This window comes from Larus michahellis, chromosome W (assembly GCF_964199755.1).
Source record: "Larus michahellis chromosome W, bLarMic1.1, whole genome shotgun sequence".
Lineage (NCBI taxonomy): Eukaryota > Metazoa > Chordata > Aves > Charadriiformes > Laridae > Larus > Larus michahellis.
The window spans coordinates 3,937,523-3,952,787 of record NC_133929.1 but is presented as its reverse complement, the minus strand read 5'-3'; the positions used below and the strand labels follow the sequence as shown (position 1 = coordinate 3,952,787).

Here is a 15,265-nt window from a genome sequence, read left to right as displayed (position 1 = left end):
GCTTTTTCTCAAAAGATTCTATTCAAATCCCTTTTATCTCTGAGAAACCTCTAGTCTCATCTTCCCATGTTTTAGCAAAACATATATTTACAAAAGAGATCCACCTTGCTTTATTTAAACTAACAAAGTCATTATATTCAGTGTTCTCGGTGAGGGTGAAAGCCTAGAAACAAAGAAATTCATATGCTACAAATGCTTATATGTGAGCAAAGAATGCATGCTTTGGTAAAATTAGGGCCTAAAACTTTCAATTTCAGAAAACACACAATATTGCTGACCTTTGAAAAGTCATCCTATTCTTTCTAAATTGCAACTATAACTGTCCTTATATAAAAAACCCACTCATCTTAAACCCACTGACTTTTAGCTCAAATGCCATGTACTGGGTCTGGCTGGGATGGAGTTAATTTTCTTCATAGCTGCCCACATGGTGCTGTGTTTTGGATTTGTGACCAAAACAGTGTTAATAACACACCAGTGTTTTCACTACTGCTGAACAGTGTTTGTAGGGCATCAAAGCTTTCTCTGTTTCTCACTCTGATACCCGCAGCAGGTAGGCTGCAAGAAGTTGGGAAGGGACACAGTCGGGACAGCTGACCTGACCTGACCAAAGAGATATTCCATACCAAATAACGTCATGCTCAGCAATAAAAACAGAGGGGAGGATGTTTTGGGGTAGGTAGCCATTGCTCAGGAACTGGTTGGGCATCGGTCTACTTGTGGGAGGTGGTGTATCACTTGTTTGGTTTGTTAGGTTTTTTTTCCTTCCTCTTTCCTTTGTTTATTAAACTGTCTTTATCTCACAAGTTTTTTTTCTCACTTTTGCCCTTCCGATTCTCTCCCCCATCCCACTGCTGGGGTGGGGGGAGAGTGAGCAAGTGACTGAATGGGGCTTACCTGCCACTGCCAGCCGGGGTCAAGCATCCGCAGTCCTTTTTGGAGCCCAACATGGGGCTCGAGCAGTTTGAGATAATAACAGAGCTGATCGGAGTGGGCTAGACTGAACTTCTAGCCATTATACCTGTCTAGCTGAGTTGTTACTTGGTAGGCTATTGCTGTTGCTGGTCGTGATGCTGATGTATTTACTCTGGATGCTAACTTATGCATTACCTCCCCTGCTCTGGTGCTTCATCTCTCTTTATCTGCTATGCAACAAACTCCAAGAATTGTTAATGACTGTTTTCAGTTGTCGCTGTTTGCTGTGGTGTTTATCACTTTGTTTTGCTTCGCCTGGCAGAGATATGATAAAAGCACTGGCCTTGAGCCTAATCTGGTGTTCAGGCCCTACATTGCTGCGGTCCCAGTACTCCAAGAACCATCTCATGGAGAAAACTGGCAATTATACTTTTCCCCTTTTCTCCTCTGAGAGATGCTTTGTGGAGAGAGGGAAGAATGGCACCTACCCCTTTCTCTCCTCTGGGATAGGTCTTTCCAGGCTTCTTGTAATGGCCTCTCAGTTCCTTGAATATCCTTATGCTATCAGACTGTTTGCACTGGTGTGTGTCGGGAGCCTGATATTCATTTTGATTAATGTTCATAAGGTTAAACAACTAATTGGGAATGCCACACAGGAATATGTACAACTACCTGAAAGGAGGTTGTAGCGAGGTGGGTGTCAGTCGCTTCTCCCAAGTAACAGGTGATAGGACAAAAGGAAATGGCCTCCAGTTACACCAGGGGGGGTTTAGATTGGATATTAAGAAAAAACTCTTCACTGAAAGGGTTGTCAAGCATTGGAACGGGGTGCCCAGGGAAGTGGTTGAGTCGCCATCCCTGGAGGTATTTAAAAGACGTGTAGGTGTAGTGCTGAGGGACATGGTTTAGTGGTAACTTGGCAGTGCTAGGTTAACGGTTAGACTTGATGATCTTAAGGGTCTCTTCCAACCAAAATGATTCTATGATTCTATGTCCCAAAGCTGTCGATCCCTGGGTGTCAGGGTGTATGGGAGGATTTGGGCAGGTGCCTAAGGCCATTATCACCTCTGTTACACCTGTACAGGCATGTAATGCTGATGAATTGGTACAGCATTTGAAAGAGGGGAGCCTTGCCTGTCCCAATGAAACACGGCGAATTCTAATGCAGTGTTGGGGCCTAGCCCATGCCTATCGATGGATAGGCCTCATGCCCTCAATAGAGCAAGAGGGTCTCTTGCTCCGAGGGCACACAAATGGACACTAAGAGATCACATGAACAGACACTGTGGCTAAACCAGAGACCCAACCCTCAACTTTCATAGTTGCTCCTGTAGTCAAGAAGAAACAATAGAAGCAGAGGTTGACCCAGTTAGTAAGAGAGGAAGAAGCTCCTCCTAAGAGGGAGCAGGAGGAAGAATCAGAAGAGGCAGCCTGTTCTGCAGCAGGACACCCACAATAAGAAGAGAGGGAAGAGACAGAAAACATAAAAGAGGCGGAAACTATCCCTGAGTGAGCTGTGAGATATGTGGAAAGATTACAGAGGTCAGCAAGGAGAGTGAATTGCTACCTGATTGCTCCAGTGCTGGGACAGTGGGGTCAACGGTCTGGAACTAGACGGTAAGGAAGACCAGCAGCTGGGATCGTGGAACCAACAAAGGGATTGGAAGGTTACAGGTGGACTACTGTGGCCTGAACAAAGTCATGCCACTGTTGAGTGCTGCCGTACCAGACATGCTAGAGCTCCAATATGACCTGGAGTCGAAGGCTGCCAAGTGGAATGCCACAACTGAAATTGCCAGTGTGTTCTTCTCGATCCCTTTGGCAGCAGAGCGCAAGCCATATTTTGCTTTCAAGTGAAGGGGTATCCAATACACCTGGAATCGACTGCCCCAGGGGTGGAAGCACAGCCCTACCATTTGCCATGGGCTGATACAGACTGCACTGGAACAGAGCGAAGCCCCTGAACACCTGCAATACATCGATGACATCATCGTGTGGGGCAACAGAGAGGAAGAATTGTTTGAGAGAGGGAAAAGAATAATCCAGATCCTTCTTAAAGCTGGTTTGCCATAAAACAAAGCATGGTCAAAGAACCTGCACGAGAGATCCATTTTGGGGGAATAAAATGGCAAGATGGATGTTGTCGCACCCTAATAGATGTGATCAATAAGAGAACAGCCATGTCCCCACCAGCTAACAAAAAAGCAACACATGCTTTTCTAGGCACCATGGGATTCTGGAGAATGCATATTCTGGGTTACAGTCAGCTTGTGCATCCTCTCTATTGAGTGACCCAAAAGAAGAACTGTTTTGAGCGGGGCCCTGAGCAGCAGCACACCTTCCAACAGATCCAACAGGAGATAATTTGTGAGGTAGCCCTTGGGGCAGTCTGGACAGGACCAGATGTGAGAAATGTGCGCTACACTGCAGCCAGGGAGCATGGCCTCACCTGGAGCCTCTGGCAGAAAGCACCTGGAGAAGAGACTCGCGGTCAACCCATAGGCTTTTGGAGCTGGGGATATAGAGGATCCAGGGCCTGCTACACCCCGACTGAAAAAGAGATATTAACAGCATATGAAGGGGTTTGAGATGCTTCAGAAATAGTTGGTACAGAAGCACAGCTCCTCTTGGCACCACGATTGCCTGTGCTGTACTGGTTGTTCAAAGGAAGGGCCCCCTCTACCCATCATGCACCCAATGCTACATGGATCACACAGTGGGACTGAATGGGGAACCCCAGCTGCCCAGGAATCCTGGAAGAGATCATGGACTGGCCAGAAGACAGAAATTTTGGAGCATTGCCCAAGGAGGTGACTCATGCCCAAGAGGCCCCACTGTATAATAAATTACCAGAAAATGAGAAACTATATGCTCTGTTTACTCATGGTCCTGTTGTATTGGGGGAAACCATCAGAACTGGAAAGCTGCTGTGAGGAGTCCCACACAACAAGTTGCAGAAACTGTCACAGGAGAAGGCGAGTCGAGTCAGTTTGCCGAAGCAAAAGCCATCCAGCTGGCCCTAGAGATTGCTGAATGAGAAAAGTGGACAGCACTTTGTACTGATTCATGGATGGTGGCAAATGCCCTGTAGGGGTGGCTGCAGCAACAGAAATGGACCAACTGCAGAGGTAAACCCATCTGGGCTGCTGCACTGTGGCAGGACATCGCTGTTCGTGTGGAAAACACTGCTGTAAAGGTACGTCATGCAGATGCTCACATGTCAAAGAGCCGCACAACCAAAGAACATTCAAACAAAGAGCAGGTAGGCCAGGTTGCCAGAACTGAATTGCCTCAGGTGGACCTGGACTGGGAGTGTAAGGGTAGGCTATTTGTAGCTTGGTGGGCCCGTGAAACATTGGGACATCTAGGGAGAGATGCAACCAACAGATGGGCTCGTGATTGAGGGGTGGACTTGACCACTGAAGCCATTGCACAGGTTATTCATGAATGCGAAACATGCATCATAATCAAGAGAGCCAAGTGAGTAAAGCCTCTCTGGTACAACAAATGGTGGCTAGGATGTCAATATGGGGAGGCCTGGCAGATCGATTATATCACACTGCCACAGACCTGCTGAGGCAAGCATCACATGCTTACAATGGTGGAAACTTACCCTGTAACGCATACCACCACCCGGAACACCATCCTGGGCCTTGAAAAGCAAGTTCTGTGGTGGCATGGCACTCCAGAAAGAACTGCCTCAGACAACGGGACTCATTTCCAAAATAACTACATAAGCAACCTGGGCCAAGAAACACGGCACTAGTTAGGTGTACTACATTTCCTATCACGCATCAGCCTGCAGAAAGATTGACCGATACAATGGACTCTTAAAGACCATACTGATAGCAATGGGCACTGGGACGTACAAGTGCTGGGGATGCAAATTTATCAGAAGTCACTGGTCTGGTTAACACCAGAGGATCAGATGACTGACCCGTCCCTGCCCAAACAAAACCCCTATGTGCTGTGGAAGGAGATAAGGTCGCCGTAGTGTGTGCAGGGAACTGGCTGGGAAAGACAGCTCCTCTATCAGGAAAAGGCAAACCTGTTCATGGGATTGCTTTTGTTCAAGGACTCGGGTGTACTTGGTGGATAATGCGGGAGGATGGGGAAATCTGGTGTGTACCTCAAGGAGATTTAACCTTGGGGGGAAATAACCCATGGTTTGCGTTGATTACAGGAAGTACTACAGCAGGAATCACCCGAACCAACCTGGGCCTCGCAAGAAGCTGTGCAAGTACAGCAGTGACCCAACCTGAGTTGGCTTTGGTGCCCAATAACTCAACACAACACACTGCCTCTCTTGTCCTGAGCGACCACCATAACAGATGGAGCTCAACTCATGGACTAAATAAAAATTTTTTTTACGAAAATTTTACGGACATTTTATGAGGGTGGCCCATAGACTGAGGGAATGCTACCTGTGTATATATCAAAGGATGGGAAGGGGAGAGGGAGTTAATGAGGATGTATTGGACAGTGTAAGGCCTGAGCATGAGGTAAGTGGTATGCAATAAAGGGTGGAGATTGAACTGAGTCTGGCTGGGATGGAGCTAATTTTCTTCACAGCAGCCCATATGGTGCTATATTTTGGATTTGTGACCAAAACAATGTTGATAACACACCAATAGCTTAGCTATTGCTGAACAGTGCTTACACAGTGTGAAGGATTTTTCTGTTTCTCACTGCCCCTCCCAATGGGTAGGCTGGGGGTGGACGAGAAGTTGGGAGGGGACACAACCGGGACAGCTGGCCCAAACTGAATAAAAGGATATTCCAGGCCATATAATGCTCAGCAATAAAAACAGAGGGGAGGGGGGAGTTGGGGAGGTAGCCATTGCTCGGGATACCGAGCTGGGTACCGGTCTACTTGTGGGAGGTGGTGAGTGATTGCCTTTGTATCACTTGTTTTGGTTTTTTTATTTCTTCTTCCTCTTTCCTTTGCTTCTTAAACTGTCTTTATCTCGACCCATGAGGAGCCGGAGTCAACCCACCACATGCTGCATTGGCATTTTGGCTCCAAGAGGAGAAAATAAATTAGCACAACTAGAGCATCAGCTGCCATTTTGGTGGGAGGCCTAGAATTTGACTTTAATGAATTTGACTTTTTTTTAGACTGAGAATCTTTATTTGGGATAAAACTAGCATTAAAAATTACTTTCAGGTTTTCCTTTCTTTATCAGTTTTAACAGGAAATGTAACACTCGTTGAAGCAACACTACTAAGCAATGTTGAAATAGCTGTGCATAGGGCATTGAAACAGTCACTTCTCAATCTGTTTTTTGTCTACTCCAGAGGTCTCCAAAGTGGGGTGCATGCACCCCAGGGGATGCGCATGACGATCCATTGGGGTGCAGGAAGAAAATATTAGAACTTCTACTTATATCTATTTAGCTAAAACTTTAAGAAAGAAATTAACCTTTACTAATATCTAATATATATCATCTATCTATAAATATCTATCTAATATCATCTATGACAAGATGACCCGATTATTGGACGAGGGAAAGGCTGTGGACATTGTCTACCTAGACTTTCGAAAAGCATTTGACACTGTCCCCCATAGAATTCTCATGGAAAAACTGGCGGCTCATGGCCTGGATGAGCATACGATCTGCTGGATCAAGCACTGGCTGGATGGGCGGTCCCAAAGAGTGGTGGCCAATGGAGTTAAATCCAGCTGGCGGCCGGTCACAAGGGGTGTCCCTCAGGGCTCGGTGTTGGGACCATTTCTGTTTAACATTATTGATGACCTTGATAAGGACATGGAGTGTATCATCAGCAAGTTTGCAGATGACACGAAGCTAAGTGGGAGTGTTGATCTGCATGAGGGTAGGGAGGCTCTACAGAGAGACTTGGATAGATTGGACCGATGGGCCAATGCTAACGGGATGAGCTTCCGCAAGGCCAAGTGCCGGCTCCTGCACTTGGGCCACAACAACCCCACGCATCGCTACAGGCTTGGGGAAGTGTGGCTGGAGAGCTGCCCGGCAGAAAAGGACCTGGGGGTTCTAATTGACAAGCGGCTGAGCATGAGCCAGCAGTGTGCCCAGGTGGCCAAGAGGGCCAACGGCATCCTGGCTTGTATTAGAAATAGTGTGACCAGCAGAAGGAGGGAGGTGATTGTCCCCCTGTACTCAGCACTGGTGAGGCCACACCTTGAGTATTGCGTCCAGTTCTGGGCACCTCAATACGAGAGAGATCTCGAGGTGCTGGAGCGAGCGCAGAGGAGGGCAACGAAGCTGGTGAAGGGCCTGCAGAATAAATCTTATGAGGAGCGATGGAAGGAGCTGGGACTGTTTAGTTTGAGGAAGAGGAGGCTGAGGGGAGACCTCATCACTCTCTACAACTACTTGAAAGGACACTGTAGAGAGGCTGGTGCTGGTCTCTTCTCACAGGTAATTAGTGATAGAACGAGAGGGAATGGGTTCAAGCTGCAGCAGGGTAGGTTTAGGCTGGACATTAGGAAAAAATTCTTCCCAGAAAGAGTGGTCAGACACTGGAATAGGCTGCCCAGGGAGGTGGTGGAGTCACCATCCCTGGATGTGTTTGAGAGTCGTTTAGATGTGGTGTTAGCGGATATGGTGTAAGGGAGACCTTTGTAGAGTGGAGATGATGGTTGGACTCGATGATCCCAAGGGTCTTTTCCAACCTAAATGATTCTATGATTCTATGATTCTATATGGATTGGCACTGGTGCCCTCAGTCCGTATGTCAGATGGCTATGTGTCAGGTGCTGTATGCAAGGTGTCCTGGGGGAAGAGTGGGTGGGTGTTCCACAACACAGAGGGGTTCACAGTGGCACCCTCATTCATTTGTTCGCTTTCAGCATATTGCGATATAGTGCAGTTTATGTGTGCCAAGATAAGTGGATTTGCAGATTATATTATCTAGTTTGACCTAAACTAACCCTCACAGAATGGACATGTGGCTTTAAAAGATTCCTGCAAAGAAACCACAGATTGAAGATAATACTAATAATGCGAGCACACGCAAACTACAAGAAAATGGCAGAGCTGATACTTCTATCCTAGCAGGAGTACTCTCTGTCAGCCACATTACGAGGTAAGAACAATGACGATCTAATCAGATCTGACAAGAAGTTGGCCAAAACACCTCAAAATTATCAAGAAGACGATTTGAAATATGGATTTACATCCACTATTGTCAATGTTGAACCTCACCCTAAGTGTATATTGTGCCTTGATATATTAGCTAATGATAGTATGAAGCCATCACAATTAGCAAGACATTTAAAAACTAAACATTCAGAACATGAAGACAAACCTCTACAATTTTTTCAGCGATGTTTCAAGTCATGTGATACTCCCACATACCATTGGGGAAACACTTGTTCTTCCTGCCGCAGTAAAAATGGCTGAAATAGTACACAGAAAACAATATGGCAACAAACTAAAATGCATGCCTTTGCCAGCAAATGCCATTGGAAGATGCATAGAAAACATTGCTGAAGATTTGAAGAAACAAGTATTAGAACAAATTACATAGTGTGGGAGGGTTGCTATGCAGGTGGATGAAAGTACAGATGTTTCTAACATGTCTCAGCTTACGGTATTTGCTAGATTCTGTTTCAAGAATGAAATACACAAAGAACTACTTTTTTGTGAGCCACTAAAGGAAAGATGCACTGGAGAAGATATATTCCCGACAGTAAATTACTTCTTTAATAAAAAACAATGCTTTGGTGAAAAACTGTGCAAGTGTAACCACCAATGGAGTGGCTGCTTTGCCTGGAATAAAAAAAAGGATTCCGGGATAAGGTTACAGAGATAGCACCACACGTGGAACTCATTCACTTCATCATTCATAGGCAAGCTATTGCAGCAAAGATGTTGGAGCCAGAAGTGCACAAAGTGCTACACAATGCCATCAATGTGGTTAAGTTTATAGAAATAAGACCTGTAAATAGTAGCATATTTACAATACTTTGTATCACAATACTTTGTATTGTGGTACAATACCTTTTGTACCACACAGAGGTTTGATGGTTATCTTGTGGCAAAGTGTTTGTCCTGGTTTGAGGTAAAACAGAACCAATTTTCTGGTTTGTAATTTTACTTTTTAGCTGGGCCTCTTCTAACCGACTAAAGTCTGAAATTAACAGCATATTGTTCAGACACTGTTCACTCTCAGAGTGATAAGCCAGTTTGTGCCAAGGAATGGTAGGCACAGAGGCTCTTGCTTAGACTTATTGCTATAACATCCAAGGTCAGCTCACTTCGCTGTTTGCCCCGTTAGAGGGTCGGAAGCGGAGCAGCGCAGAGGGGTCCCACCTGCAGGGAGGAGCGGACAGGACAGGTGACCCAAAACTGACCAACAGGGCATTCCATCCCATCTGCCCCATGCTCAGTATAAAAGCTGAGGGAGCAAAGGGGCAAGCCTCTTTCTTCAGTGGCCGACATCTGAGGAGGACCCTGTCTGTTCGTCTGCCTTTGATCCCGATCCGAGCATTCCTGACTCCAGATCCAGAATCCTGCTCCTGTCTGTCGCTGACTCCAGTCTGGGACTTTCCCTGTGCCTGCTGGTGACGCGACCGTCATCCTGGGAGCTGGATACAGTTTTGTATATATTGTGCACTTTTTTTAATTATTATTTATTATTTCATTGTTTATTAATATTTTCATTAAAGTAGTTTAGTTCTTTTTCTAAACTCGTAAATCTCCTTATCTCTTCCTCTCCTCTCTTTGGAGAGAGGGAGGGGAGGGACATCTGTCATTCTGATTGGCCAATCCGGCCAAAACCATGACAGTGTTTAAAAGAGTTGTCGAACTTAAAGATGTCACGCATTTTTCTTTCACAGAAAGACAAGTGTTCCAAATTTGCTGACCTTTTCTGTGATGACAAGTGGCTGCCAGTAGTATGGCACTTATTTGTGAAAAAAATAAACACACTTAATGTGTCCCTTCAAAGTGAAGGGAACATTTTAACAAGGCATGAGAAAGTAACTGCTTTTTGAAAGAAACTCATGCTATGGAGAGGACATTTTGGAAATGGCTTTTTGGAAACGTTTCCATCATTATACGACTTTGTTGCTGAAAATGATGCAAGTGTGTCACCTATAAAAACTCTTGTATCCATACACTTAAAAAACTTGGAAGCAGAATTTCCTAACCTGTTGAGAAATCTTCCAAATGAAGAGTTTCAGTGGGTTTTGAACCCGTTTGTTAAAAACATACAAACACAACACCTTCCAATTAGTTTGCAAGAACAACTGATTGACATCGTGGAAGATGGAAATTTACTAGCCATATTTCAAGAAGAACCTTTGCATAATTAGTGAATGGGAGTGATAAATGTGATAACGGAGAAGCTGCTGCCCGAGCATTCACACACCATTCATGGTGTAAAACACACACACTTACTCTCGGGCGCACTTCCTTCTTCTTCAGGCTTGACCCTGGATTTCCCACAGCAGAGTCTCAGGCATTGGATTTTACAAAATAATTAATTTAATTGAAAGGCACAGCAGTATGGACAGCCCAGGCTGGGCACCACCAAAGGGAGGGACGCCGTGTGGAATAATTACTAAATTGGCTAAAAATCATAGAATCATAGGGTTGGAAGGGACCTCCGGAGATCATCTAGTCCAACCCCCCTGCCAGAGCAGGGTCACCCAGAGCAGGGTGCACAGGAACACGTCCAGGCGGGTTTGGAATGTCTCCAGAGACGGAGACTCCACCACCTCTCTGGGCAGCCTGTGCCAGGGCTCTGCCACCCTCAAAGTAAAGAAGTTCCTCCTCATGTTTAGGTGGAACTTCCTATGCTCAAGTTTGTGCCCATTGCCTCTTGTCCTGTCCCCGGGCACCACTGAAAAGAGCCTGGCCCCATCCTCCTGACACCCCCCCTTTCAGTATTTATGAGCGTTGATAAGGTCCCCCCTCAGCCGTCTTTTTTCCAGACTGAAGAGACCCAAATCCCTCAGCCTTTCTTCATAAGAGAGGTGTTCCAGTCCCCTCAGCATCTTGGTAGCCCTTTGCTGCACCCTCTCCAGCAGTTCCCTGTCCCTCTTGAACCAGGGAGCCCAGAACTGGACACAGTACTCCAGATGTGGCCTCACCAAGGCAGAGTAGAGGGGGAGGATGACCTCCCTCGACCCACTGGCCGCACTCTTCTTGATGCAGCCCAGGGTGCCATTGGTCTTCTTGGCCACGAGGGCACATTGCTGGCTCATGGTCATCCTGTTGTCCACCAGGACTCCCAGGTCTCTTTCCACCGAGCTGCTCTCCAGCAGGTCAGCCCCCAACCTGTCCTGGTGCAGGGGGTTAATCCTCCCCAGGTGCAGCACCCTACGCTTGCCCTTGTTGAATTTCAGAAGGTTCCTCTCTGCCCAACTCTCCAGCCTGTCCAGGTCTCTCCATATGGCGGCACGGCCTTCCACTGTGTCAGCCACCCCCCCCAGCTTTGTGTCATCAGCAAACTTGCTGAGGGTGCCCTCTATCCCCTCATCCAGGCCATTGATGAGTATATTGAAGAGGACGGGGCCCAGTACTGACCCCTGGGGAACACCACTCGTCACTGACCTCCAACTAGACTCTGTGCCCCTAATCACGACCCTCTGAGCTCTGTCTTTCAACCAGTTATCTATCCACCTTACTGTCCATTCATCTAACCCGCACTTCCTAAGCTTCCCTATGAGGATGCTGTGGGAGACCATGTTGAAAGCCTTGCTGAAGTCAAGGTAGACCACGTCTACCGCCCTCCCCTCATCTCTCCATCCAGTCATGCCATCGTAGAAGGCTATCAGATTAGTCAGACATGATTCCCCCTTGGTGAATCCGTGTTGACTACTTCCGATAGCTTGCTTTTCCTCCACATGCCTTGAGATGACGCCCAGAACGAGCTGTTCCATCATCTTTCCAGGGATGGAGGTGAGGCTGACCGGCCTGTCGTTCCCTGGGTCCTCCTTCTTGCCCTTTTTGAAGACTGGAGTGACATTGGCTTTCCTCCAGTCCTCAGGCACCTCGCCTGTTCTCCAGGACCTTTCAAAAATGATGGAGAGCGGCCCAGCAATGACTTCCGCCAGCTCCCTCAGCACTCTCGGGTGCATCCCATCGGGGCCCATGGACTTGTGAATATCTAATTGACCTAATTGATCTCTCACTCGATCCTCCTCAACCCAAGGGAAGTCGTCTTCTTTCCCCGTTACTTTCCCCAAGGCCTAGGTCTCCTGAGGGCTGGGCCAAGCAGTAAAGACCGAAGCAAAGAAGGCATTCAGTAACTCCGCCTTCTCCGCATCCTCCATCACCATGGCTCCTGTCTCATTCAACAGTGGGCCCACAACTTCTCTGGTCTTCCTTTTGCTTCCAATGTACTTGTAGAAGCCCTTCCTGTTGACCTCGATATCCCTGGCCAGGTTTAATTCCAAGGCGGCCTTGGCTTTCCTTGTTTCATCCCTGCACGCCTTGGCGGCATTCTTGTAATCCTCCCAAGGGGTCAGTCCCTTCTTCCACTTACTGTAAACTCCCTTCTTCCACTTGAGCTTTTTCAGAAGCTCCCTGCTCAACCATGCAGGTCTCCTGCGTCCCTTGGCCGATTTCCTGCTCTTAGGGATGCACCGATCCTGAGCTTGGAGGAAGTGGTCTTTGAATACCAACCAGCTTTCTTGAGCCCCTTTGCCTTCCAGAGCCCTAGCCCACGGGATCTCTCCAAGCAGTTTCTTGAAGAGGTCAAAGTTAGCCCTCCTGAAGTCCAAGGTTGTGATTTTACTTCTTGTTGTTTTGTGCATAGTACCCATGATCCTGAACTGTATCTTCTCGTGATCACTACAGCCAAGGCTGCCCCCAACCTTCATGTCCCCCACCAGTCCCTCTGTGTTTGTCAGTACCAGGTCCAGGAGTGCTCCTCTCCTTGTTGGCTCCTGTACCACCTGTGTCAAAAAGTTGTCATCAATGCACTGGAGGAGCCTCCTGGCCTGTGCGTGCCTGGCTGTGTGGTCTTCCCAGCAGATATCGGGGTGATTGAAGTCCCCCATGAGAACCAGGGCCTGCGATTGCGAGGCTACTGTCAGCTGTCTGTAGAAGGCCTCATCAGCTTCCCCATCCTGATCAGGTGGCCTGTAATAAACACCCACAACAGTGTCCCTCATATTTGCCTGCCCCTTAATCCTTACCCATAAGCTCTCGACTCTCTCTTCATCCGCCCCTGGTGAGAGCTCGATGCATTCCAGGTGCTCTCTCACATAAAGAGCAACTCCACCACCACGCCTCGCTGGCCTGTCTTTCCTGAAAAGGACATAGCCATCCATGACGGCGTTCCAGTCACGTGAGCTGTCCCACCACGTCTCAGTAATTGCAATGAGATCGTGGCCCTGCGACCGCACACAGATCTCCAGCTCTTCCTGCTTATTCCCCGTGCTGCGTGCATTGGTGTATAAGCATTTCAGAGAGGGAGTCGTGTGTGTAGTTTTGACCCTTGAGATGTGCTGTGCCTTCTGGCTCTCAGAAATACTGGCACGCTCTCCCACAAGTGCTGAGCAACTACGCTCTGGCACCTCACCAGCAAGCCCAGTACCGTTCCCACCCCCCTTCAAATCTAGTTTAAAGCCCTATCAATGAGCCCTGATAACTCTTGTCCTAGAACCCTTTTTCTCCTGGAAGTCAAGGTATTCCCGCCTGTTACCAGCAGGCCTGGCGTTCTTCCATTTGGATCTACTAATCTTTGTATCTTTCTCTCTAAATAGTCTTCAGTTCAATCCATGCTTTGGTTCTTTCTTTCTTTCTTGATCCTTAGCACTAAAATGCTATTTCAGGCAGCAAATCTATTTCTACAGCACAGTGAACTCTGGATATTTCATTTTCAGCCCTGATATGTGACACAACAGCATTCACATCAGTCACTGTTTATCTATCTTCCATATTCAGTTAGTGAGGTTGGATATAGCAACAGCCGGAAATTCCACACAGTGTGCAGAATGAAACATCTTTGATGGAGGACAGGAAGAAGACATTTCTTGATTTCTGGCCTGCCAATCTCCTTACATCTGAATTATATTGAGGGAAATTTTAAAATTATGGAGATCCCTGCAAGCATTCACTTCCAGTGCATCAAGTCTTTAATGCTGTCTGAAAAAAATTTAACTCCTTAAATAAAACTTAGCACCTAACAGACTAGACTGGCACTTCAATAACATAATGCACTGCCACATTAGGGAATATGGCCTTTGCCAACTGTCCACCTGAAGTTTTGTAACTTGCATAGCTGTACAAAGACTATGTTTTATAGAATGAGATGGTGTGAGAATGTGATATCTGGGGTTCCTATTAACAACTGACTCCGTGGATACTTCCTGATATATGTGCATGTTTATGCATATGTGAGAGTACCCGTGTTGCTTCACTTCAGAGAAAAGATCAACCTGCTCCCACCAGTGCAGAAAGATAGGGGACAGTGGTTTCCCTTCAACATTTATTTAAGTGTGCTCCTGTGGCTGTATCAATATAAGAGACTGATTTTGATAGGTCCTCCAGCAATCCCCACGTTGGATACTTGCCAAAAGGCCAATTATCTACGCTGATGTTTTAGTAATTATTCCATCAATGCTAACAACAAGGGAAGTACTAATACAGATAGATTGCTGGCATTTGAACCACTGTCATTTAGGTGTGCTTTGAGAACTGTTCAAAAGTTTTAGTAGCAGAGACACAACTAACAGCCCTTGACATAATCCTCAGCAAACCCAACTAAAGGAAAACAGCACCATCAATCTCCTATCCTACTATATTGTTAAGTACCTGTACTTGCCCTAGCTAATACTATAACATGTGAGTACAAGAAGCGAGGAGTCATAAAAAAAAATGCTATAGTATTAGCATGAGAAGCAGTGATCATCAGTTTTGCACTGTCTAAATCCATCAAACCACCTACATATCCTCCTCTGGATGGACAGTGTTCCACTGTACCAACTCAGCAGGGATTTCTGCATTTTGTTTGTCACATGAGGATGCTGGTCTCTGTTTAGATTCTTTCCTTTTCCCAGATGATGTGACTAAATGAAGCCTTTCCCTTCCACAATAATAATCCAACATTTGAATCACAGAAGGATAACACCTTTAGCAAAACAAAGGCGTTAAAAAGCCTAGAGAAGATATGCTACTTATCATAATGTCCTTACCATGAAGAGATCAAATTCCTCTTCATGCCGAGCAATCATCTGATTCAGAGTCTCATCATCAGGAACTTCATCTTCTTCCTATTTAAATAGAAAAAGGCATTAGAAAAATACAAAGCAATGTCCAAAGAGAGGCAACCATTTGCATTGAGACACTGCTGCACTGATCTCTCTCTCTCAAAAGGAGTGTGAAACGCTCAAATGAAAACTAAAAATTTG

The 15,265-nt window shown here is 46.5% G+C and overlaps 1 protein-coding gene across 15 annotated transcripts in view; it reads right to left on the bottom strand.

The window, feature by feature from the left end:
- LOC141735678 (putative global transcription activator SNF2L2) overlaps positions 1–15,265 on the bottom strand; it is a 208,845-nt gene that overhangs the window by 78,127 nt on the left and 115,453 nt on the right. For 14 of the 15 annotated variants that reach the window (XR_012584808.1, XM_074568726.1, XM_074568722.1 and 11 more), the window contains one exon: positions 15,050–15,127. Coding sequence is in view for 14 of the 15 variants with exons in the window: in XM_074568726.1 (XP_074424827.1) it covers positions 15,050–15,127 (78 nt within the window). In the remaining variant the exon portion in view is untranslated. Of the gene's footprint in view, positions 1–13,048; positions 13,161–15,049; positions 15,128–15,265 lie in introns of all 15 variants that reach the window. The other variant, XM_074568736.1, reaches the window with a different exon arrangement.